The sequence below is a fragment of the Cervus elaphus genome, chromosome 23 (assembly GCF_910594005.1).
Source record: "Cervus elaphus chromosome 23, mCerEla1.1, whole genome shotgun sequence".
Taxonomy (NCBI): Eukaryota; Metazoa; Chordata; class Mammalia; order Artiodactyla; family Cervidae; genus Cervus; species Cervus elaphus.
The window spans coordinates 72,997,582-73,023,732 of NC_057837.1; the positions used below are offsets into that span (position 1 = coordinate 72,997,582).

The following is a 26,151-nucleotide window of genomic DNA, read 5'->3' on the forward strand; positions in this document are numbered from 1 at the left end:
GCACTTTTAGAGACGATCCAAACACTGCAGGCTTCCTCCAATGTACAGATGAGGAGTTTGATGGTCCAGAGGAGGTAAGTGAGAGGGGCTTTCCTGGTGGCTCTGATAATAAAGAATCTTCCTGCGTTGCAGGAGACACGGGTTCGATCCTTGGCTTGGGAAGATCCCTGGAGAAGGGAATGGCTACCCACTCCATATTCTAGCCTGGATAACAGAGGAGGTAAGTGAACTTCCTGTATTTGTTTTCTCTGTTAGGTAACTAATTACCACAAACATAGCAGGTTGTAACCACACTTTTTATTGTCCCACAGTTTCCATGGGTCAGGAGTCCAAGCACAGCTTGGCTGGGTCGTCTACTGAAGGGCTCCCTAGGCTGTCATCAAGGGGTCAGTCCGGGCTGCAGTCTCTCCGAGGCACATGGTTGTTGGAAGAATCCATGTCCTCGTAGCTGTAGACCTCATGGCAGCTTGCTTGTTCAGGGCCAACAAGGGAGCATCACTCTCTTCAGGAAGGTTCCAGACCCTCCTTTACATATCTTCAACTGTTTTCCTTTAGCCACGGACTTTATTGTCTGAATATTTGCAACTATTATTCTACACACAAATTTAATTTCTTACAAAACTCTATGTTGCATATTGGTAGGTCACTTCACTCTGCATTTTATGCCACATTTCCATCAAGTATTTCCCTGAGTCAAAATCTGCCTGGTTGTGGTGGTTGTCGTTCAGTTGTTGTTTCCTCGCTCAGTTGTGTCCAACTCTTTGTGACCCCAAGGACTGTAGCCTGCTGGGCTCCTCTGTCCGTGGGATTTTTCAGGCAAGCATACTGGAGTGGGCTGCCGTTTCCTTCCCCAGGGGCTCTTTCCCACCCAGGGATGGGACCCACGTCTTCTACATTGGCAGGCGAATTCTTTAGCGCTGAGCCACCAGGGAAGCCCAACATGGGAACTCTGTGAGATATTTATGTTGCCATAAACTCCTAAGTTTAGGGTAATTTAACACAGCAATAAAAGATACAGGGTCTCTAGAGCCTAGAACCTACCTAACCCAAAAGAAGTGCTCGTAATGAGAATAAAGTGCCACTTATGGAGCGCTTCCTAGGTAGGTTCTGACCTACCACCCCAGAGGATGCTGGAGACCAAGACAATGGCTAATGAAGCTGAAATCCAAATCCTGGGGGGTCTGACCCAATCTCACACTATCCAACCTAGCCCTGCCACACTTGACATGTTCTATATCTACTCTATGGATAGATATAGCCACCAGCTACATGTGGCTCTTGAGTACTTGAAATGTGGCTGGTGCCATTGAGGAACTGAATTTTAATTAATTTTAACTTAAATAGTTGCATATGACAAATGACCACTGGATTGGATAACACAGATAAAACAGATGGGAGGGCTTCCTGCAGGATTCCAGTTGCAGACTTCCCTGGTAGTCCAGACTCTGAGCTTTCACCGCAGGAGGCATGGATTTGATCCCTGGTCAGGGAAGGTCCGCATACCACACAGTGCAGTCAATAAACAAATAACAGATTCCAGTTGCAAGTGCAGAGACCCACTCAAGCTTCATGGGCCTCAGGAGGGATCTGAAACCAGACTCCCTACTTCAAAGGGAGTGCAGCCTGAAGGGGCCCTGGGTGACATAAACTCTCTGATGGGCAGTGATGAGAAACTCCAGATCTTGACTTCAAATCCCGCCTGTACCGTTGGTAAGCTGTGTCTCTTTGGGCAAGTTATTTAACTTCTTAGCTGCAGTTTCCCTATCTAAAAGATGGAACTACTAATGGCACCTACTTTGTTGAATTATTGTGAAGATTGAATGGGTGCAGGTATAGAGGACAGAATGGGTTCCTGGCACGCACGTTTGTGATGTGAGGGTTTCCTTCTACTACCAATTCTTTGCATCCTTTCCTTGACCCCAGTGAACCACTGGGCCATGAAGCACCAAAGGAAGACCACTAAAATTCAAGCGTGACATGCACTTGGACTCGAAGTGCAAGTCCCGGCATGAAGGTTTACTTCTGCACAGACAAGCAAAGTTTGGGTTGCCCTCTTGGTAAAAAGGATCTTACCCACCTCAAAAGGGGCTTCCCTGGTGGCTCAGATGGTAAAGAATCTGCCTGCAATGTGGGAGACTTGGGTTTGATCCCTGTGTTGGGAAGATCCCCTGGAGAAGGGGATGGTAACCACTCCAGTATTCTTGACTGGAAAATTCCATGGACAGAGGAGCCTGGCAGGCTGCAGTCCAGGGGCTGGCAAAGAGTAGGACACGACTGAGCAACTAACACTTTACTTCTCAACCACCTCAGTGGGTTGTTATGAGGATCAAGAGAGGTGTCAATGCGATCTGTCCAGAGACCACCAGCTATGATGCCCAGAGGCCAAGGAGGTGACGTGGATAAAACAGATGGACAGACTGGCAAAGGAGAGAGCCTGCATCTAAGTGGGGACCCGCCCATATGCAACTCCCCATGGTTACTTGAGTTGCCAATTCTTGATTTCTTCCCTCCCACAAGAAAAACAGGGAATCTGGATTTTTATGGTAAACATCCTCACTTCCATAGTTGGCAAGGAATCCAAGGATTTCTGTGTTTGTTTTTTAAACATGGGGCCGCCTAAACAAATCTCCGAGGTAGGCAGGCCATGGCCGCAGGCCACGGTGTGCACGTTCTGACTTTCTTCCCTCCTTTCCCGGCCCTTTCTTGGCTTCTTATATATCTCTGCCTTCCGGGGTCTGGCAGCAATTATCTCAGGATCCGCTGAGATCAAGGGAAAGGATGACGTCTGACGAGCTTTGAAATGATGAAGGCAGGCGATCTAGAAAGTACCAGGTTTTATTATCTTTTTATCAAAAAATCAGTAACAGACAACAATGTGAGGTGCTCACTCCCAACATGGCCAGAGGAAAAGGGATATGGGGGGAGGAAGAGGACCCAGCCAGCTGGGACCCTGGGGTCACAGAAGGGGAGGGAAGCAAGGGGTCAGGAGATGTGGCCTGGCCAGCCTGAGCCACTAGGCCTCTCCTCTCTGGAGAGGATAAGCCCCAGAGCCAGGCCCTGATCAGCCCTCCCCATCCCACTTTGTCTAGAGGGACAAAGGTCATCCTAACCAGGCTGAGCCTGTGACTTATTAAACCAGTTTAGTTCTCGAGCTATGCTGTCAACAGATGCTAGTGGGCTCTACTTGTCTGTCTGGTACACCAGCCACCTGCCCCACGTGGCCCCTGAGCACTTGAAATGTGGATCAGTATAACTGAGGAATGAACTTTAACTTCCTATCATTTTAACTGATTTCAGTGTGGCCAGCACTTGCCATGTTGGATAGCACAGCTCTCCGATCTTCTCTTAAATTTGGAGATCGCCAATGAAGGTACCCCAGCTGGGCTCAGAGCAAAAGCTAGAGAGAAGGTTTCCAGCCCAGTCGGGAGAAGGCACCAAGAAACAGGACCAGAAAAAGAGGCAAAAATCCACTCAGCCCCGCAAACATTCACTCACCACTCAACCACCCAGCCAACTTCACACAGGAATATATCACACTATTTCCTGAAAAAATATATTTATCTATTTTTATAGAACCAAGGAAGAATAATAATATATTATATGAAAGAGACACAAATATCCCACCATCCCCTACATTATAGTTTGGGATCTGCTAAAAAAAAAAACTATTTCAGCAAAAGCTTCTTAGAGGAAGCAGCTTCAGAAAGGGCCAAGGGTCATAAGCAGGGAAGTAGGAAGAATTAAAAAAAAAAAGCATGGGGAAAAAAAGAAAAAAGGCAAAAGAGGGAAAGAAAGGCCCTGTCTGAAGCTATAAATAGTAGTAAAAAAATTAATAAAAATTATATCTCCAACTCTTCTCTCATTTTCGAGTAACAAAAACAAAAACACCATTAAATACAAACTTAGCAGGTACTGTGGAAAGGTGCAAGAGGGCAGAGAAAGCCTTGGCTTCTGTGTACTCTTGCCCACAGAGAGAGGCTCTGTACAAAGGAATGAACTATTAAAAAAAAAATACCCCACTAAAAATAGACTTAAGAATATTCTACAAATCTGATTCAGGATGAACTTTCAGCTCCTCCCCCCAGATAAAAAAGGTTGACTTCCAAAAGTCACTTGGAAGAGCCTAGAATGTCCCAAGGTGTACCAGACTCCCACAGTGTGGTTGCAGGTGCCTTTGATGGACACATCTCAAGGTGCAGATAGATGGTTCTGGTTCCTTCTCCCAGCTCCTGGCCGAGGGGCCAGGCTGTGGAAGGGGGACGGGGCAGGGGGGGCGGGGAAGGCTGGCAGGTGGGGGGCTGACCTACAGCAGGACTCGTACAATAGCTTAGAAAGACTCTGGATCAGACCTGTTCAGTACAGGCTCTAAGCTGGGCCTACCTAGATTCTAAATGGGAAGGTGAGGAAACAGATCCAACCCCAGACTTGCCTTGAGAAAAGCCAAGTTTAACCCCATTTTTCTGCTGGGACTGTGGAGGCCCAGAGAATCAAGAGGCAAGCAGGAACAGCAGAAGGTGATGTCTCTTCTGACACTGAAACTGTAATCGGAGCGGGAGAGGCTGATAGATCAGGACTGGGTTGCCCTCCCCCTCCCCGAACATCCACCCTTCAAAATCCTTCAGCGTCCCTTCCCCCTAAAGTCCAAGTAGGTGCTCCAGGGGAAACTTCAGGCGTAGAACTCATTGGTGGGGGCTTTTTTGTAGATGGGTTTCTTGCCCAGGTCGTAGCTTCCCTCATCCTTCTTCTTCATGCGGTACACGAGCAGCAGGACGAGGAAGATGGCAAAGAGGATGCCCACGACACCGCCCACGATCAGAGCTGCAGAGGAGAGAGGCGAGCAGCGAGGTGAGAGCTGGCTGCCCGTCAGGCCCTCAGGGTACATGGTCACTTCTGCTCGGTCGGTTCTCTGACCCCCGGACACCCTCACCATCACCCCCAGGGGCATACTCTGCTGATGCCTTACTGAATTTGATCCTCCCTTGCCACCTCATTCATGAGAAGGCAGTCACTGTAAAGCACTAAAAAAACCACAGAACCAGAGTGACAAAGGCATCCGTCCAACCCACATTGCTGGAGTCCAAAGCCAGGTTCTTTCCCAACACGAGGCCAACTCCCCAGCAACAGCTCAGCCCTGAGCCAGGAAGCAGAAAAATCGCAGGCTGTGGAAATCCCCCTAAGACCTACTTACCCCACAGTTCTTAGCATAGGGAGCTCTCCAGCTGACCTTGTATGCACACATCCCTGTGCAGACCTACACTTATGCCGATTGGGTGTACACACTCTGTACACACATGGGTATATGCTACTATACACAGTTATAACATGCGCATGTGTCCACACTCCTATGCTATAAAGAATTACCCATGTGGTTTGGGACTTTCTGATGGTCCTGTGGTTAAGACTCCCTGCTTCCAACGCAAGGGGCACAGGTTTGATCCCTGGTCAGGGAATTAAGATCCCACATGCCGATAAAGAACATTACAGCATACTAACACATATATATGGAATTTAGAAAGATGGTAACGATAACCCTATATGCAAAACAGAAAAAGAGACACAGAAATACAGAACAGACTTTTGAACTCTGTGGGAGAAGGTGAGGGTGGGATGTTTCAAAAGAACAGCATGTATACTATCTATGGTGAAACAGATCACCAGCCCAGGTGGGATGCATGAGACAAGTGCTCGGGCCTGGTACACTGGGAAGACCCAGAGGAATCGGGTGGAGAGGGAGGTGGGAGGGGGGATCGGGATGGGGAATAAGTGTAAATCTATGGCTGATTCATATCAATGTATGACAAAACCCACTGAAATGTTGTGAAGTAATTAGCCTCCAACTAATAAAAAAATTAAAAAAAAAAAAGATCCCACATGCCATGTGAAAATGAAACTGAAGTTGCTCAGTTGTGTCCGACTCTTTGCAACCCCATGGACTAATGTAGCCCACCAGGCTCCTCTGTCCATGGGATTCTCCAGGCAAGAATACTGGAGTGGTTTGCCATTTCCTTCTCCAGTGTGGTGCAGCAAAAAAAAAAAAATTATACACGTGGTTTATATCCCCACATACGAAGCTCTGTGCTTAAGGCTTACATTCTATTCTGTCTCTGCCACTTACTGGCAATAGGATCTAAATAATCAAGTTCCTTCATCTCTCTCATTGTAAAATGGAAACAATAGTACCTTTCTTATAGGTTTGTCCCTAGGTTGAAATAAATCAATCCCCTTAAGAGAGCTCAGAACAATGTATAGCATATGCTCAATATTCATTAGTTGTGACTTTCTGTGGTTTGTATCTGTGTCCCTGCCACCCTGAACTGTTCTGGCACAACAGTGGGTGCTTAATAAATGATTCCATTTGGCTCAGAGAGCAACACTGGCCAAGAGCAGATGCGGGTTTCTCACATCGTGTGAACATATGCTCTCTGTATGACCCCAGGCAGCCTGGAGGGCTCACTCCTGTTTGTTGAGGGGGCAGGGATGTCTCCTAGAATCCTCCCTGTGACAGATTGAGTCCCCTAATTCGGTCTTAGCCTAAGAAGATTAATTTTCCGCCCCTGCACACACTCCAAATCTACGCACAGAATGGGAACGGGGTGGCAGGGGAGCCAAGGAAGGTCCTCTCTTGGTTGAGACGACGAAAAAGCAGCAACACAGTGCCCCCAGGAAATACCAGAGAAAAGACACGGACCATCAGGTATCAACCCCCTCTTCCCATTTCTATCACCTCTCCCTCTGATGTCTGTTCTGTTAGACCCTTGGTCTGTGCTGGGAGTCCCCAGAAGCTCAAGGCTCAAGGACAGTCTCAGAAGCAACTGTGGTCCTAGGTTCCAATGCCAGGTTCACCACTTGTCTGGTCTTGTGCCTTTGGATAAGAGATAAGGCTTCTTGGAGCCTCATTTTCCTTATTTGTAAAGCATAGATAACCATACGTGTTGGATTGGGGTGTTGTGTGGACTCAATGAGGGGGCGTGTGAATCATACGGCACATGGCAAGCATTTGATAGACTCCCAGGTTCTAGGGTGGTTTTTCTTTTGGCTGTGCTGTGCAGCTTAAAGGATCTTAGATCTCCCACCAACGATAGCACCCATGACCCCTACAGCGGAAGTGCAGAGTCTTAACTGCTGGGCCACCAGGGAATTCCACCCCCCGCCACCAGGTACTGTTTTAAAAGCTACTGGAATGGAGGAGCTCACTCCAGCTATCTCAACAATGTAACTTTTCACATGAAGATCTCATACACGTGTCATTCTCCACTGGAAGTATTACGAGATGACCGGTTCTCACTTGCTATGTGACCTAAAGCAAGTGGCTTGCTTTCTCCAGGCCTGAATCGCCCATGTTATAAGAAACAATTACTTGGACTACCTCAGTGGTTTTTACATTTTTCTTTAAAAGCAGTAGAACCATTGTTTGGTGAAAGCAAAACCTTATGCTAATCCCACATCCACCAACTAAAAGTGAAACTCTGTGGGTGAAGAAAGATGGGCTGGGTTTTACCTCGAAAAGACTTCCACCAAATAGTTTGAAACTTACAAGACTCAAAGGTCTCCAAGGGCCCTCTAGTTTCCCCACCCCACCCACATCACACAGAAAGTTAAAAGAACACTGACTCAGGGACCTGGAAGCCAGAGTCAGGACTGAGCAGGGCCCACCGGGGGTTATAACCTGCAAGATGCAGGCAAGCTCCTTTATCTGTCCCGGAGGGAGGCAGGACCCAGGGCTCTTTCTTTGCACCTACAGCCTCAAAGCTGCTGGCCCAGCTGGTTGCCAGGAGACAGGAGTAAGCCAGCCTGCACCACGGTGCCCCCCCTCACTAGGCTGGTTCATCCAGACTGGCCCTTGACCTGTAAAAAACCTAGAAAGGGCTAGAAAGGGAGTCCCCTCTGAGAAAGTCCCCAACCCAGTTTTGGAGACCCCCAAAGCTGCCAGGGAAGAAGAGAAAGAGCCAGTTACCACCCCAGCCGAAGGCCCCATAGTCAGGCTAGACAGAGCCATCCTTGAAGTCTCACCCTGCGACACATCTTTCCCCACACAGCACATTAGTCAGGAAACCTGTGACTCCCACTTGAGGCCAAACATACTCTAAGTGTTGGTTTCTTAATCTGGCACAGGATGTTTCCCTGCGGGCCACCTACTACTTGCTATGCTATGCCATATACTATACTATACTATATACTATGGGGCTTCCCTGGTAGCTCAGCTGGTAAAGAATCCGCCTGCAATACAGGAGACCCCAGTTTGATTCCTGGGTCGGGAGGATCCCCTGGAGAAGGGATAGGCCACCCACTCCAGTATTCTGGCCTGAGAAATTCCATGAACAGAGGAGACTGGCTGGTTACGGTCCATGGGGTTGCAAAGGGTTGGACATGACTGAATGACTAACACACACACCATCTACCACTGGGAACCGTGCAAACGAACATTTTGCAGTCCTCGCCAAGTTATTTTAGATTCTATTTTTCACAAAAAGTTATTACAGCAACCGAAGGAAGTAGCACGGTGCCCGTTTGCAGATATGAAAACTGAGGCTGGACAGCATCTCAGCCAAGGTCACCAGGCTGCCAGGTGACAGCAGGCGGAGGGGAAGCCAGCCCAACTCAAAGGAGCCTCTGGGTTTAAAGGGGAAGTTTTCACGGGAAGTTTAACTTTTAATAATTAACATCCCAGGTGCCAAACCCAGGCTGGGAAAGTGCTTTGTAAATAGAAAAGGATTTACAGCAAGTGAAGAACTCAACATCTATTATTTTCTTAGCCTCTGATATGCAATTCTTGCTCTCGGTCCGCCAGGCTGCACACATAGTCAGAGCCACCTCTAAGGGGAAGGGTCATCCTTCAAGGCCCCAGGATGCCCAGTGGCTGCAAGGAAGGGGTACCAAATCACCTAATGGGCTAGAGCAGGGGTTCCCAACCCCTGGGCTGGTACTGGTCAGTGGCCTACTAGGAACCCAGCTGCATAGCAGGAGGCGAGCAGCAGGTGAGCAAGCGCAGTTTCATCTGCCCGTCCCCATCACCAGCATTACCACCTGAACCATCGTCAGCCCTACCCCATCCCGTCCGTGGAGAAACTGTCTTCCGTGAAACTGGTCCCTGGTGCCAAAAAGGTCAGGGACCACTGGGCCAGAGGCATCCAGTGCCTGCAGCACTGTCCCTGCCCAAGCCCTCTCCCCTTTTGAGGTATCTTGTGGGAAGCCTGGGGCCTTACCTGCCAGCACCTCTGTCCTCTCAAAGATGTTGCTGCCCTGGGCTGTGCTGGACATGGACACCTTGTTGGACACATCCTCGTCCCCATCAAAAGGGGAAGACCTCTTGGGGATAACTTCATTCTCCTCCAGTTCCTTGGGTTCGGTGGGAACTCGGCTCCCTGTCTTCTCAGGGATGTAGTTATCTATAGGGACCTGGATGGTGGAAAGGAGAAGAGACCAACAGTCAGTGTGGTTTGTGGGGAGGGGATCCAAGGCAGGGGGTAGGGACATTCAGCCGGGTGGGGAATGGGTTCTGCCTCTTGCTGGCCAAACCACGTGGTCCTAGCGCAGACATCAGCAACCACCCCTCAACAATCACGCTGTCAAATCCTTACCCTCAACCTTTCTTATGTGTGTTAATTGTTCAGTTGTGTCTGACTCTTTGCGACCCCATGGACTGTAGCCCACTAAGCTCTTCTGTCCATGGAATTCACCAGGCAAGAATACTGGAGTGGGTTGCCATTCCCTTCTCTAGGGGATCTTCCTGACCCAGGGATTGAACCTGGGTTTCCTGCATTGCAGGCAGATGCTTTACAATCAGAATCACCAGGGAAGCCCAACTGTTCCAGTAAATCTATCCCCAGTGGGGAATGAATAGTGTGACCAAGGGCACAGGGAAGCAGGTGTTCTAGAGTAATACCCCGGAGGGTAGTTTGGCAAAACTGTAGAAACAGTTTGCCCTTCAATGCGGCAGTTTGCCTCTGGGACTCCGTCCTAAGGAGCTAATGTGTAAAAGACGCTTGGTATACTGTTGTTGTAGGATGTCAAAAAATCATAAAACACTTTCCCATAGATAAGGGCGACTGGGTGAACTCTGATTATGAAGGTTATAAAAATGAATAGGAGAAACAGTGAGTTATGTGGGGAAATACTCATGGTCACTGTAAGTGAAAAATACAGTACATAGGACGGTATGTGTAACTTGATATTAATGTTGGGAAATACCTAGAAATGCACACAAAAATGAGGCTGGAAGGACTGCCTTGGTGGTCCAGTGGTTAAGATTCCGAGCTTCCAAGGCAGGGGGCCCCGAGTGTGACCCCTGGTCAGGGAGCTAGATCCCACCTACTGCAACTAAAGACCTCACATGATCCCAAGTGCCATAACCGGGATCCAGTGCAGTCAGATAAGTAAATGAAATAAAAATTAAAAAAGCTAAGAGACTGGCAACACATCCAAGTCTTTATCACTGAGTGATTATCCCTACAGAGAGGAAAGTCTACCTGTGACCCTTAGCTGTGTCTGTCCCAAGAGTTCAGGGCCACAGATAAAAGCCTTCTTGCAGAATGAGGTCAGACCCAAATTTATTCTGCTTGTCTCAACAGGTGCTGAGAGCTGGAGAGGCCAAAGTGCGGAGCTACTTACCAAGGGGTGCATCACTTCTGGGAAGATCCGGGTGTCCTCTGAGTCATCTGTAAGGTCAGAAAGGCCGTGTGAGTGTGAGGTCGGTCACCCCCAGGTCGATGACCCTTGCAGCCGTGGCTGGCGGGAGTTCTAATTCACAGTCGGCCCCCAAATGCTCAACAGGTGATGGGCATTTGTCCGGCATATGTCCGGCAAGTGGTCATTCCCACACCAGTCTCGGTCATCTCATCTGTAAAATGGAGCTCCTGAGACCTGCCTCCCTGGTTCTTTCATGGGAATGCTGAGTTGGTCACTGGGCAGATGTTCTGTCAGCTCCAAACCCTTGCTCCATATAGATCCCAGGACCAAGAACATCACCCAGGAGGGGTTGGAAATGCAGAATTTCAGGGGCCACTAAATCAAAATCTGGATTTTTACAAGATCCCCAGGGGATTCATTTGAGAAGACTCTAGATTGCAACAGTAAATATTAGAAATTCCAATATGAATGTATTTACTGAGAACGTGGTAAGTGCCCAGGGCTTTTAACTCAGTCTAATTTCCACAATGGTCATTTCTGTTCCCATGTTACAGATTAGGACACTGAGGCTCAGAGGTCACAGAGTGGCAGTTTGAACTCAGGATTATGTGATTCCAGAACTCAAACTTCAAATTGTTACACTACCCCACACAGAGGAGGGAGGCTTTTCAGTAGCTCTGTCTAGCCTGGCAGCCAGGGCCAAGAAGTGACCAAGAAAGACACGGGCCCCTGGCCCTGCCCCAGGAGGCCCGTTCACTGACTCCCAATCCCATCCTTGCAGAAGCAGGGGTTGGTTCTCGGTTCCCACCCGCCCTCCCCACCCTGCCCCCAGGCTCCTGCGCAGCTCTCTTGTTTTTTCAAAGGAAGGAAAACAGGCCACAGTTCAGTTCTCCTCCTAACGCCCACTCCCACCCAATCCTGTCCAAAGGCGGACAGGTTCGGACTGGTTTTCTACTACAAATGGACTCGGAGCAACAAACAACTCACCCGGAAAGGGTCTCAGGGATGGGTTGATCCAGTTACTTTTGTCCCCCCACCTTTTTTAATGGGGAGGGGGGGGACAATAGGAAAATTCAAGCCCCAAAGTGGGGTCACCCTTGTAAAAGACAGGTTCCCTGCAGCCTTGAGCCCCAGGCCGGCTCCCTACTTTCTCTGTACCTAGATCTCCAGAGCCAGACAGCTCAAAGTCATCGGATTCCTGCCCGGGCCCCCCGACGTCCTCGTCGTCTGGTAAGTCTCCGGAAAAGTATCGGCCTTCTAGGAGGTCTTGAGGGTCGATGACCTCAGTTTCTCGGATCTAGGGTGAAAACAGAAGACACATCAGCCAGTAGCCCCCCAGTGCTCTTTAGCAGCCCCCGAACCCTGCAAGGCAGTGAAGCGAGCTGGGAAGGGCAGCTGGGGTGCTGGAAGGGCATCAGGCCAGAGCCTGGAAACCTGGGTCCCTAACTTGCTGTGTGACCTTAGACAAAACCCTTTCCCATTCTGGGCTAATAAAAATAATGAAGGTGGCGTAATCAGAATATAAATATGCTAGGTACCCTATACTGAGCACTTGCTATAGGCCAGGACCTGCTCGTAATAACTCTAAAGACCAGTCTTCCACCTCTGTTTTACAACCGAGGAAAACTGGGCCCTGAAGACATTAAGTCATTTTCTTTGAGTGACTCGTGGGAGCAGACGGAGTGAAGACTGACTTCAGAGCCAGCGTTCCCCGTCCACGCTCCGGGGTGCTCTGATGCTGTCACTGCTGATTCACCCACGGCGGGGAGAGGGCTGCTGGCTCTGGTCTTGCCCTGACCCGGACATCTTTCCCAGCTGAGTCAGACCAGGCTGGGACAGGCAGTGCTGGCTCACTCACGTCCCAGGACAGCCTCGGGTCAGGGCGCTGCCCGGAACCTGGTGAGTCAAGCGTACGTGAGCACACTCGTGTCTTCAGCCTTCCAAACATCTCCCACGGAGCCATTCTGCAGCCGCGCGGTGCGGAGCCCCGTCCCTGCTCTCATGGACTCCCCACTCCAGCACCCCTAAGTACCCCTCCGCTGCCACGTATGGGGGCCCCAGCCGTCCCCAGCTAGAGTCTCAGATCCATCGCCACCGAGAAGCTTTCACAAGGAAAGTACGAAAGATCCAGGAAGGCAGAGAGCTTGCCCCAGGACCTGCAGAACATCAGCCACCCTGCTCCCAAACCCGCAAATTAAGCTGAGGGAAAACAAAGCTCCTTCTAGAGAGTCAGAAATACTTGGGATTTGCACCACCCTCCCAGCTAGCTTCTGGGCTGAGGCTTTGTCTGCCCACAAGAACAGCAGCCCTGGGGCAAAGTTCATTCTTTCACTAATGAACTCAAATATTCAAGTGACTACCATTTCCCGGAAGAGTCAGGGTGGCGAATAAGGTCAATACAAACCCCTTGCCCCAAACATTCTTCTTCCCCTCCAACCCCCTAATTGCCAGGCGTGTGGAGGCGGGCAGGGTCTGCTCAGAACCGCGGAACACCAGCTGGAGGCCAGGGAGGTCCTGCCCTCCCATTTCACAGAAAGGGAAAGAATCTAGGCCCTCCTACAGCGACTTGCCTAAGGTCACACGGTGAGTCAGCTACACACTCAGAGAGGAAAGAGGCCAGGCTCCGTGTCTGACTGCCCCACGCTGTCCTCCACCCAGCGGAGACCCGCCAGTGACAGAGCAGGCCTGGAAAGGAACATCCATCCCTAAGACAAGGTCACCCTCTGTGGGAGAGGCCCAGGCTTCCGGGGAGAGGTGGGTGGAACCGGACCTTTGGGTCTCCTTCCACCCTGTCTGTGTCTGTGTGGGGCAGCTGGATTCCCGGGAGGGAGGTCAGGCTGGGAGCGAGATTTCTCCCCTCCCACCACAGAAGGGAGAATCTCCGCTGAACGCTTGGTACACATGGGGGTGGGGAGCCAGAAGGGGTTAAACCCTGGTGAGGGATGACTTCATGACTCGGGAATCAGGAGCTGGGGAGCTGCTGGCGCTGGAATTCCAGCCCCCGCACAGCCCGTGCCTGTGGCTTTAGTTTGGCAGCTCCAGAAGATGGCTCCTCTGAGGTTGCGCAAGCTGCCTGCACCTAGGGCGGGGTCCCTGTGCTCCCATCCGCATCTCCTGCCGCAAATTCCCCCAGGGGTGGCGGTCGGGGGTTGGGGGGACGGCGGGCGGGTGGTGGTGGTGCAGAATCGGAAACGGCAGGATCTAGGCAGCTTACCAAACTAAGCACTTAACTTGAAGTAGGTCCTCCTCATAGCTCTTATTTGCTGAAACACTGGGGAGGGGGAAGGGGTTGGGGGGATGCTCAGAAAATTGAAGTCACTTGCTCAAGATCACCCAGGCAGAAAGTGGCCACTCTGGACCGGAACCCAGGCATAGGTCACCCGAGCCTTTAGCCACATACAGATCAACACACCTATAAACACACGGGTACACGGAGTGTCCGCCTACCTCGCCCAGGATGGAGCCTTGTCAAGTGGCAGTCAGACTCAGCCCAGGAGGAAAAGAAGGTAGTTTGGCCACTTGCATATGGAGCCTGGAGGCCAGTCAGAGCTCCACGTTCTCAAGATGGGGGCTGGGGTCCCGACACTGGGCTGTTTCAGGCTGGGCCCTTCCCCTACCTCCTCATCCCGGAGAGCCACGGCTGATTATTTATGGATCCTGCGTTTCTCTTAGTGGGTGAAAGTACTGAGGAGTGTTTCAAAACCACCCCTGGGATTAGCACGTTGATTGCTGCTAGTGGCTACCTCTGATTTACATCAGGGAATGAAGACCAAGTCACAACAAAGCTGAAACCTAGATCGATTCCCAGTTCAGCTGCCTTGGGAGTCACCGGGTCATCCCTAAGGTTCATTATTTTAAATCTGTTTTTTAATTGGAGGAAAACTGCTTCACACTGTTGTGCTGGTTTCTGCCATCCAACAATGCGAATCAGCCATAATTACACATATACCTTCTCCCTCGAACCTCCCTCCCCTCCCCAATTACAACCCTTTTATACCAGGTTCCTGGAGAGCATAAATGACTTTACTTAAGGTCACACCAGGAATGGTTCAGGTCTCGTCAGATCTAATCACACAAGGATTAGATCCTATCGGGTACCCATCTTGGCTCTGAAGGCACAGGGCTGGGGACCTCCCTGGTGGTCCACTGCAGGGGGCACCGGTTTGATCCTTGGTCAGGAAGAAAGGTCCTGCATGCCTCGCGGCTCGCTAATAAAATCCAATCCTTCTCCAACTCTAGAAGTGGTCCTGCTCTGCCCAAGACCCCTAACAAGAGAGAAATTCCCAAGAGGGCAGAAGTCCTAAGACTACACCAGCAAGGCAGAACCATGCTCCCTGGGACTGTGGGCAAGCATCCCTTTATGTGAGTGTGTATGTGTGTGCATGTGAGTGTGTGTGTGTGGAGGCCAGGTGCCAACAGCCCTCCCTTCCCCCACCCTCTTTTCAGACTAGGCCCATTCAGTCTGGGGTGACTTTGAAGAACCAGGCCACCCAGCAGCCAGGCCCCACCCTGACCAGAGAAGGACCCCACCCTGTTCTTAGCTCACCCCATCGTTACCTGGGGAGCGGGTGTCCACACGTGTGTGCACGCACAGGCACCCTCCCTGGGCCCTCGGGTCTCTCTGTATCCTTGTCCTGCTTGTGCACACACAAGAGCAGTCAAGAACCGAGTAAGCAGACCCTGGTGGGCACCTGGATGCTTCCTTAGACTCCCCATAGAGAAGAAGAAGGATAGGGATTTCCCTGGCGGTCCAGTGGCTAAGACTCCGAGCTCCCAATGCAGGGGGCTCAGGTTCAACCCCTGGTCAGGGAACTTTACGTCACAACTCAGAGTTGGCATGCCACAACTGAAGATCCCGCAGGACACAGCAAAGATTGAAGATCCCACATGCCACAACGAAGAGCGGGTGCAGCCAAATAAACAAAAGAAAGGGTAGGTGTATTTTGTGCTATTGAGACTAACGCCTACCAACAGAAGGTTGCTGAGGCCCTAGCCCAACCATCTCATTTTATTACACAGCAAACAGATTAAAAGATAAGCACCCTTGCCAAGGTCACCTAAACAGAACTGGACTTAGAACCTAGGTCTCTTTAAAAAATGTTAAAAGAACCTAGGTCTCTGGGCTTCTAGGCTGGATTTGTCTTCCTTTCCCACTTCTAGGTCTCCCCCAGTCTTCCCTAGAAGTCCTAGTCATGGATGCACAACAGAAATCAACATCTGAATAAGCAGGCACCTGGGGTTGGGGCTGTATCCTTTCTGCTAGAGGTTTCAGGGCATGGCAACCCACTCCAGTATTCTTGCCTGAAGAATCCCATGGACAGAGGAGCCTGGTGGGCTATAGTCCATGGGGTTGCAAAGAGTCTGACACAACTGAAGTGACTAATCACACACGCAGAGGTCTTAACAAATCCACGGCATCTGCTGCCACTCCAGCTGTAACCCCCATCCAGTCCTGAGGTGATGGGCATGAAGCTAGGAAAGTCGCCAACCCTATTGCAAAGTCTTGCAGCTTCAGTCCCCCGGGAAAAGCACAGGGGCTGGGGTGACCGCAGTATCCTCGACACGCTGGGCACCACGCTGGGTTTCCTCTGTCCAAGCTCATTTGATTGGCACAACAGCCTGGTGAGGTGCTCTACCCGTGTGGCCGGAAAGTGACTTCCCCTTGAGTCACTTGTGTGAAGTCACTCAGCTAGAAAGCGACAGAGCTGGGATTCAAACTGAGGAGACTGAGTCTTCGCCAGAGCCAGACTTCTCACTGCCTCCCACGTTACCCCTCTCCACCCCGTCACCACCATCCACAGCACCCGCTGCCAGGCCAGGGCTCCACGGCACCCCTTCCCTTGCCCAGGGAGTCAACAAAGGTAAAAGTGATACTGCTCACACAAAAGAAGAGAGACTTTGGCTGGGGCACTGGGGAGAAGTTCAGGGTCAGAACTTGCTTAACTGTGAACTGGTGGGAGGCAAAGAGGCGAGTCTCCCCCTGCCTGTCTCTTCCCCAGGGAAGGAAGTCACCCCCAGGGGTCAGGGACATGCTTCTTCCAGGGCGGGGATGGGGGGGAGGTGAGATGAGAAGGACAACTAGGCAAGTTAAATTCTGGAAGAAGTAGGAATGCTGAGGACCCTGGGCCCTAACTGCAGCAGAGGGGTCCTGGCAGGCCCCAGAAGGGGCCACTGATAAGGCACGGTGGTCCTCTCCCACCCTCCTTCAGGACGGTTAGATGTCCCCTGGAATGAGCAAAACCTGGCTGCCTCAATCTGGACTCAGCATCCTGGGAGAAATGGGAAGATCCACCACCAGCCTGACATTGACACTGAAGTTGCTCAGTCATGTCCAACTCTTTGTGACCCCATGGACTGTAGCCTACCAGGCTCCTCTGTCCATGGAATTTTCCAGGCAAGAGTACTGGAGTAGGTTGCCATTTCCTTCTCCAGGAGATCTTCCCAACCCAGGGATCAAACCGGGGTCTCCCGCATTGAAGGCAGATGCTTTACTGTCTTGAGCCACCAGGGAAGTCCCAGCCTGGGGACCTGTAAAAGCAGCTCCAATAGCAAACCACAGCCCTGCTGCTCCCTCACTATACCAGCCTGGGCATTTAATTTCACATCTTGAAGCCTCAGTTTCCTCTTTCTGTCACCAAGGCTAGTAAGTACCACCTTGCAGGAGGATGAGATGAAGTGAAATGCGTTAGGGGTATGCAAACGACCCAGCACATGGCCTGGTACACAGCAGGTGCTCAATGAATAGCAGCTATTATTAACCCCCATCTGCCTTCCTTCCAGCTGAGGGGATTAGCGCTCAAAGGGTCAGAGACTTGAGTGAAGTTGTAGAAGTAGTTGCATTGCTAGAAAGAGGGTGGTGGATGGACAGGGAGGTGCTTTGCAAACTGTGAAGGGACATGCCCTATAACATGTATTTCTTGTGCTTCTGAGACCAGAGACTTGTGAACAACCAATCAGGCCCCTTGAGAATGTGGAAGAGAGAACGGGCCAGATACGGGCAGAGACCTGTGCAAGCTCCCACAGCTTGAAGCACCTGCACTAAGCAGAGAGAGGCAGAGGAGAGAACATTGTACTTTTCCAAAAGAGAAAATGGCAGTGACCAGAGACACTTGAAACTCAGCTGAGCCTCTGAGTCCCCAGAGTATTTCCTGACCTGCCTTGAGGATGAAAAAAGTATCTAGGAGATTCGAAGATACCACCCACCACCAATACAGGATCTGGTGTGCTGGTCCGGGAAGGGTTAAGCCAGGTCTGGGGATGGGAGTGGGGGTGGGGCGGGGGCTCGAATGTCCGCCCTGCCCACTCCAAGGTCGGGTTACTCCAAACACAATCGCTCAGGAGAGAAGCCAGGCCTGGCACTGCCAGCGGCTTTTTCACCAATGTCCCCTCCCCCCCACTCCCAGGGCAGCCCATTCCCAGAGCCAGGGTTCCAGGACTGAGGGACGCCAGCTGCAGGTGGGAAGGGTAAGGGTCAGGGAAGCTTCTAGAGCCTCTGGACATCTCCCTGCCAGAGGTTGATGCCGTGGCATCCCTGTCACTAACAGCCAGATGATCTTGGGAGATTCCCTCTCGGGGCCTCGGTTTCCCCAAGACGGTTCTCAAAGAGACAAGCCTTCCTCTGTCTGCAGGCCTGGTAACCAAGCTGGGCACTGTTCCGATTACCGGTGGAGATGGCCGGGAGGGGGCCGGCTCCCTCAGGGGCCGAAGAGACAGAGGTGCATTGAGGCCGGGCTTGTAATCTAGCAGCGGATCCCAGGTCCCCGCTGGATCTGAGGGCGGCCCCGTAAACATAGCCTCCCGTGTTCTCTAGAGCCAAGCCGACATCTCCTCGTCTCGGCCAATTAGGTCCGCCCTGGGTGCTGGCTTTCTGCCCCTTCCCAGCCTCCCCACCGCCTCTCAGGGAAGCCACTGCTCCCATCAGGTCAGCCGGTCCCACAGACAGCTCCTGGCCAGGCTTCCCCAGGGCCAGGAGTGTCCCAGCCGTTGGCCACCTCTGCCCCCATGCCCCGAGGTGGAGTAGTACAGCCAGTCCCCACAGGCCGGGCCCCACCGAGTCACTCTTTCCACACATACCAGCCGATCCCTGCCTCCCCTTTCCATTACCCCAGGTGTCACCTGACTAGCAACCCCTGCCGCTGTGCCAGACAAAACTGGGGCAGCCGAGCTCGGGCCCGAAGCGGGGGGGCGGGGAGGTGCAGAGGGAGGCAGCGGGGAGCGGGTGCTGACCCGGGGCGGGCCCACGGAAGGCTGAGGCTGGAAAGATCTGATCAGATCACAGAGAGATCTTCTGGGGATGCCTGGAGTCCTAGGAGAGGGAGGAAAAGTTCTGGACCCTGAGAACCACAACCACTGGGTTCTCATTTTTCAACCTGCACCCAGACACCGCCTCTCCAAGCCGCCCAGGTTAAGAACCCTCATCTAGCCGCTAATAATAAACTAAACTTAAGCCAGATCTTTACACAGTTCGCCTAACGCCAGTGATGGCCCGGGAGTGACACACGTGTTTTCTAGACACTGGGGCTCACACTGGCCCAGCGACTTGTGTGTCGCGGGCTGAGCCGCAGAGCTGGGTTTCTGACTGAAACATACCCATTTTCCAGTCATCTTGCCTCCCGGGGACAGGGCCCGGAGGGGGCGCGCCCAAAGGTCACCCGTGAGTTAATAACAAACCCGCCCAAGAAGTCAGGTTTATTGAACTCAGGGTTAAATTAGGCTCCAACTGTTGACACATGCCTTCTCCGCGCTCCCTGGGCATCACGCGGTGAAAACATCTGAAAACTGGCTTTCCAGAACACTGTACCTTTTCTATCCACCATCGCATCCCCTCCCCCCACAAACACTATTTTTTTGCAATTCCCCTGGCCTCCGGACTGGAAACAACTCCGGCCCTCCTCTTACTGGACAAGGCTCCGCCAGGACAGAGGACAACTCCAGAAGTTCCCAGCCCCCTGTCCCTTCTCCCTCCTGGTTGAAAACTGCTCAACAGGGGGGTTCCCACTGATCCCTGCAGGAGGGGTGGGGCAATCAGGAACTGGTTCTTGTTTAAATATCAGCCCATCCAGTAATGAGCAAAGGGCCCACTTCTAAGACAAACAAATAGGAGATTTGGGCTCTGTTGGCCAGCCCCACCCTAGACTCCTCCCCACCCACCTTGCAGCTGTTGGGGGGAGGGGAGAGAGCTTTCCAGGGGGCCTCTGGGGGTGGGATCCTCAAAAGGAAAGGGCCATCTGGCATCAAGGCGGCCTGGGCAAAGCTGGGAACCGTAGCTAAGAAAGCCTCCCGTTTACCAGGCCAGATCTAAGAGCTTCAGTTGCAGCCTTGTCATCTTCAACAAGGCTCTCTACAATCCCGTTCTTACAGACCAGAGAGCTGAGGTCCCAAGCCATGGAGCTAGTAAGAGGGGGCCTTCACAGCTCTGGAGTCAGGTCTGCTTAACTCCAAATCGGTGTTCTAAAGCCCTCCGGCCAGCAGCCAATCCCAAGAAGCAAGAGGGCATCAGAGAATCCTGGGGTCAAGTCAAGTCTGGACTCTACTTTGCTCCATAAACTCAGACCAATTGCAACCTCAGTTTTAAGGCTGGGGGGCAGAGCGCTACACTCTCTGCAAAGGTCTCTCTCTATATATTGTTTTAAGTAATTTTTTAAAAATTGAAGTATAGTTGATTTACAGTGTATTAATTTCTGCTGTACAGAAAAGTGATTCAGTTAAATATATATATATATATATATATAATATTTTTTATGTTCTTTTCCATTATGATTTATCACAGGATGTTGAATATAGTTCCCTGTACCATACAGCAGGCTCTTATCATTCATCCATTCTATGTGTGATAGTTTGCACCTGCTAACCCCAAATTCCCAATCCATCCCTTCCCTCCTCCCTCTTTCCACCTTGGCAACCACAAGTCTTGCAGAGGACAGTTTGGAGAACTGGCTGAACTCTACCCTGTCAAAGTCCACAGCTGGGCAAGGCCCTGTGAGGGTCTGGGGCCTAGGGCTCGTATTTTCTGTATGTCTCTTCAATGCCCTGGACACTGGCTTGACTATCCTTAATAGCCCTTAAAGGGGGTGCCAATTCCAACATTCCCAGGAGGCCGAAAGGAAATGGGGGTGACTCAGGCACGCCAGCTACGGCTCTCCTCCAGTGACTCAGAGTCCTGTCCAGCCCCTTCCCCCAATTTTAAGTAGTCACTTGAAAATCACACCCACCAGTCCGGAAGGCCTAAGAGAGCTAGGAGCCAACTCCTCCCTACAGGGAACTGGGGCATGAAGCCCAGCCTGGCTCCCCCAGCCCCTCATTCAGGCCGGCTCAGCACTCCAAGTCCTTGGAAGAGCCTTCTGTTTCTAGGAGCTGGCGATGGCAGGAGCTGAATGTCTCCACCACCCGCCTCCCCAACGTCGCTTCTCCCATAGGCTCTTTACCAAGGAGGCTGAGACAGCGTTCCCTGTTCCCCACCAAAAAGGACCCATGAGAGGGTTTTGGTCCAACCTCCTCCTTCCAGAGTTGGGGACACTGAGACCCAGAGGGCATGGGTGCTCAAGGTCAACCAGCGATTCAGAAGGAGGGACCCAAGGCATCTGCCTTCAAAGCCAGCCAACTTCCTCATGTGCCATGTTCTCCGAGGACTGCAAATCAGACAGCCTGTGTGACCTGAAAGACCTGGTTCAGACCTTGGCAGGCCCCTCCATTCCTCTGAGCATCACTTTCCTGTCAAAGTGAAGCTAATGATACCTACCTCACAGTATCACGGGGAAGCATCCGTATCAGTAAGAAACAACCTCAGTGCGCCTTTTAGCATGAAGTTACAAGAACATATTTATTTATTCAGTCATACAGACATTTCCGGGCCAGGTATTTCACTGAAAATCCACATAGCAGGGTTCCTGTGTGCGTGGGTGGAAGGGGGGAGGGGATGAGGGCTCAGAATTTGATGGAGGATGTTAATGCTCCTCGTGAACTATAAGCCTCTTCAAGGGAGCGAATGCCTTAGATGTCTTTATGGTTCCCACCACCCTTTCAAAGTGTAGGTACTTAATTATTAATAGACTACCAAGCTGGAAAAGGCTGTCTATTCAGTTCAAATTCCATTTTACAGAGGGAGAAAGAGACCCAATCTCACACCCTTCAAAGTAAGACTCAAATATTTTCCTATCATAGCTCTCTGGGCTTCTAAGAATTCCAAAGTGCTCTCTCTGGCCACTCAAGGGTCCTAGACCCCCCTGGGCTTCCGTTCCTACCCCCACTTCTGTGCAATCAAGGAGAAAACTCTCAAGAAGACCAGAAAGGTCTCTTAGCTAAAGTACATGGGGTGGGTGGGGGGCACTTCCAGAAGTGACTGGGCCAGGTGCCACGTCTATGCCCCTGGGCAGCAACACCACTGGCAGGGGCGGGTGGTGGGGGTCCCATGGAGGCTCCCAAAACAAGGCTGCCTTTAATTGGCCAGGGAGGGAGTGGCAGGAAGGTAGATCAGGGGAATGCTTCCAGCTGGACAAGAAGAACTGGTTTAGGCCCGCAAGCCCCGCCAAACACTGAAGAGGCCCTGGCTCGGGCTGGGTTCCCTTCCCCAAACCTGTGGCACCGAGGGGGACATGGTGGGTGGCAGGGGGCAGACCCAAAATTTGCAAAGTGGTCCCAACGGCACTATTGGAGGGGGACGACAGGGCAGAGATTCTGATGGCCTGGGAGCTCTCTGCTACCCCAATACGGTACCACTTTACCACTTGTAAAGTAGGCATAATATAATCCCCACATGCTAGGCCTTTTATGAGACTAAAATGCACCAGGACTTGGTCTACGGAGAGCACTCCATAAATGACAACTGTTATCAGCCCCACCCTTCTCCCTGGGCCTCAGTTTTCTCTGCAAAAAAGGAAAGGGCTGACCACCAGATTATCTCTGTGGTCCAATCCAACCGTGACTAGGTCTGATTTTTCCATCTACAGCCCTGGGAGGAAAGGGACTGAGAGGGGAGATAAAAGGGGAAGCCCTGTGACCCAGTTCGAGGTGGAAGACCTTGTAACATTAGCCAGGAAGGGAGTGCTGAGGTCAGGGTGGGAGAGACGGACACCTCTCTCAGGAAGCAGCTGCCCAGGGCTCACTTCTCCTGCAGCTCAGGGGTCACCACCGGCCCTCCCCCAAACCACATCCTTCTGACCGCCCCCAGGGCACAGCTGCCTGCCTCTCTAGCCACACCCCCCGCCCCCCACCACCTGCAGGCTTGGCAACCCCTGAGCCAAGACTGACACGTGACTGTCCATGCAGTGACCTTTCAACCTCCAGGGTCTTTTCCTTTTTCCCCAGTCCACTCAGGCTGGTGGGACACGCCATGTCGTTCCTTCGGAAACCTCCACCGCTGTGACACCAACACATCCTTCAGGGCCTAGTTTGGAGCACTGCATGGGGGAGCAGCAGGCTTGGGTTCGAGTCCCGACTCAGCCACTCATCTTTTGACAAGTTTGCTCTTCTTAGTTTGGGGAGGTCATCACCTTACTTGGGGCCTCGGTTTCCTTTTCCCTCTGAATTCTCTGTGGCTAGCTGGCCCCAAATCTTTATCTTCTCTAAACTAGTTTTGAGGATGGCGCACAACTGCAGCCACTCAAAGTAGCATCAGACTACACATCAAGATAGGAGCAAAAGATTTAAGAAAGGGACTTGGAGGCCTGGCTGCCTAATTTGCATCTGACTCAGCCCCTTATCAGCTGTGTGACCTTGGGCAGGTTGGTTAACCTCTCTAGCCTCAGGACCAGTTTAAAACAGTAAACACAAGGGCTGAACTAAACTAGTTGACAGAGCCATTAGAACAGCTATCAGAATGCTATTAGAACAGTTCCATAAGCACTGAAGGCTTGCTCTCATCACTCAGGGCTGCAACTGTTATCTGGGGGGTGGCGAGGAAGGGGGTCCTGCATGGGGAGGGTAGGTATAGCTCAGGATCTCAAATGAAGCTTGCCAGGCAGAAAGGACTCATTCTAAGTCATCCCAGAGAAATGGGAGCCCCACTGAGAACTGATATTAAGATTAAATGCCACTTGCTCTTCCCAAAACGGAGGTTTAAGGGTACCAAAGAGGCCAGGCTTGGGGTGGGGGGGGTGGTCAGACAGCCTCTCTCGGAAATTTCTGTGGCCCAGTTTCCCAGAGGAGATGGCCTCCCTCCTTCCCAACTGACCGCTGGGGTGAATGGAGCTTCTGGTGGGCCCAGGGCTTTGGACACTATGACAGGGACCAGTAAGTGCAGTAAAGGACCAGTAAGGAGGTTACTCAAGGCTCACGGAGACCTTCTCTTCCCCCAGTCCCCCTTCACCCCACCCAAAGGTGAGTGCTTTGGGCTTCCCCAGCGGTCAGATCGGTGGAAATAAACGCTCTTCTAGCGGAAAGCAGAGGCTCAACTCCTGGTGAAGTTAGGAGCCTACACAGTCCCTCCAGTCTGCCCCGGAAAGATCAGAGTCCCAACTTTGTATCGACCCTATAGAAGCACTGCTCACCTCCCATCCCAGTCCCCCAGACGCTTTGGGACTCAGAAGAGGGCAGGGCCTTGCCCAAAGTCACAGGCCAGTGGCAGCGCTGCGGCCAGACCTGAGGTCAGGGCTCAGTCCTCTACCCCGGTGCGTGAAACAAGGCCCCTCAGAACGCTGCACCCCTCCCCCTTCCGAGTACACGCAGCCCCCCTTCATGTCGAGGCCATCTCGGATTCTGGAGGGCGCGGAGGGGGGGTCAGGGCGCGAGCCTGCCCTAGGATCACCGGGGAAGGGGCGAGAAGGTGAGGGAAGGCGAGGTGACACCAGCTTAGTCACGTCCGAGCCTGAAGCCAGCGGCGGGGCTGAGGCCAGGGGGAGGCGAGAGGCTCAACAGGCTGGGGAGGCACCGTGCGCAGAGGGGTCACCCACCCCTCCTCGCCCCGGAGCCTCCCTGGGGCCCCAGGGCAAAGTTTCCAAAAAAGTTTCCCTGGTCTAGTTGGGGACGGCGCACTACCCCGATTGCCCGCCCCTGGACCCCACCGCAGGATCCCAGAACAAAGAAGATACCGGTCCGCCCCCCGCCCCCCGGCCCACCTCGGGGATCTCCAAGCACCTACCGACTCGGCGGCGGCGGCGGGGACGCCCACGAGGAGCAGCAGCAGCGCGAGCAGGCGGGCGGGGGCCATCGTACCGCGGTCCGCAGAGGGCGCGCAGGCGGGTGGCCAGGCTGGCGCGCGTCCCTTCTTATAGGCGGTGATCGGCCCGCCCCCCGGCCCCGCCCCTGCCCGCCCCCACTGCCCGCACCCCGCCCGGAATTCCCCCGCGAAAGCTGGGCCTCCGGGGTGCTGCTCCTACCCGCCCCGTTGGAAACCCGAGGGACCCGCCCCGTGGGCGCGGGCAGCTCAGTCCATCCAGTCTCTGGCCTCTAGCAGCCCCGATCCCCGATTCCCTGCTAGGTAGGTGACCCGAGAGCGCTATACATAAACCCATTTTACAGTTGGGGAAACTGAGGCCCACAGACCGGAAGGAGTTGCCCAGGGCCGTGAATTTAGATCAGCGCCCTTCCAGATGGGTACATTCCCCTCCGAGAATGGGCAACAATCGCCGGCTGTTTCCAGACTGGAGTCAGCAGGCACTCTTCTGTAAAGAGGTAAATGTTTTAGGCCGGGATGGTCTCTGTCACAATTACTCAAACTCTAGCTTTGCAGCACAAAGGCAACCTTAGATACTTAAAGGAAAGAGAGTGGCTCTGTCCTGATTAAACTGGACTCTGAAATTTGAATTTCATATAATTTTCACGTGTCATGAGATAGGATTCTTCTTTTGATTTTTTTTTCTTTCCCAACCATTTAAATATGTAAAAGCATTCTTTAAAAAAAAATAAAGGTTTATTTTTTTTTATTTATTTATTTGCACACGCTGGGTCTTGGTTGCGGCTTTAGTTGTGACAAGCAAACTCTTACCTGCACCATGTGGGATCTAGTTCTCTGACCAGGGATGGAACCCAGGCCCCCTTCACTGGGAGGTCAGAGTCTTAGCCGCTGGACCACAGGGAGGTCCCTGTAAAAGCATTCTATGGGGGCTGAGCATAAACAAGCTAGGGGTGGGCTTGTTGGTCTTAGGGTGGCTGACCTCTGTTTTAAGGGATTTGTTTTCTTAATATTGAACGTCCTAAAAAGTTTGATCTCTTTGAGAGCTGTTTGGCAAGTTCATCTTTTTAAAAAAAATATTTATTTGCTTGGCTGTGCAAGGTCTTAGTTGTGGCATGAAAAATCTTTAGTTGTGGCATGTGAGCTCTTGTGTGCTACCTGCTCAGTTGTGTCCGGCTCTTTGGGACGCTACGGACTTAACTGAGGCGTATGGGATCTAGTTCCTGACCAGGGATCAAATCCAGCCTCCCTGCATTGGGAGCTTGGAGTCTTAGCCACTGGACCACCAGGAAAGCCTCTGGCAAGTTTATCTTAATTCTCAGATCCCACCTTTTGTATAAGACAGTTTCATGTTTATACTACCCCCTGCATATCCTCCTTACTTTCTGTGTGTGTGTATGTATGTGTGAGGAAGGGTT

At 52.0% G+C, this 26,151-nt stretch overlaps 1 protein-coding gene across 1 annotated transcript; it reads right to left on the minus strand.

Annotated features, from left to right (window-relative positions):
- Positions 1-2,819: 2,819 nt before the first annotated feature.
- On the minus strand, positions 2,820-24,856 carry SDC4 (syndecan 4). Its single transcript, XM_043884045.1, has 5 exons — positions 24,701-24,856; positions 11,785-11,923; positions 10,609-10,655; positions 9,204-9,396; positions 2,820-4,818 (listed from the first exon to the last, which is right to left on the minus strand). Exons 1-5 carry the CDS (start codon positions 24,767-24,769, stop codon positions 4,667-4,669), a joined length of 600 nt encoding a protein of 199 aa, XP_043739980.1. The 5' UTR covers positions 24,770-24,856; the 3' UTR covers positions 2,820-4,666.
- Between the last annotated feature and the right edge of the window lie 1,295 nt (positions 24,857-26,151).

What these genes read in the sequence shown, in the direction of transcription:
- SDC4 (XM_043884045.1), bottom strand. Translation starts at nt 24,769, where the DNA reads ATGGCCCCCGCCCGCCTGCTCGCGCTGCTGCTGCTCCTCGTGGGCGTC. An exon ending in CCGCCGCCGCCGCCGAGTCG is followed by an intron (nt 11,924 to 24,700) that starts GTAGGTGCTTGG and finishes TTTTCACCCTAG; the next exon opens with ATCCGAGAAACTGAGGTCAT. An exon ending in GAGGACAGAGGTGCTGGCAG is followed by an intron (nt 4,819 to 9,203) that starts GTAAGGCCCCAG and finishes TCTCCTCTGCAG; the next exon opens with CTCTGATCGTGGGCGGTGTC.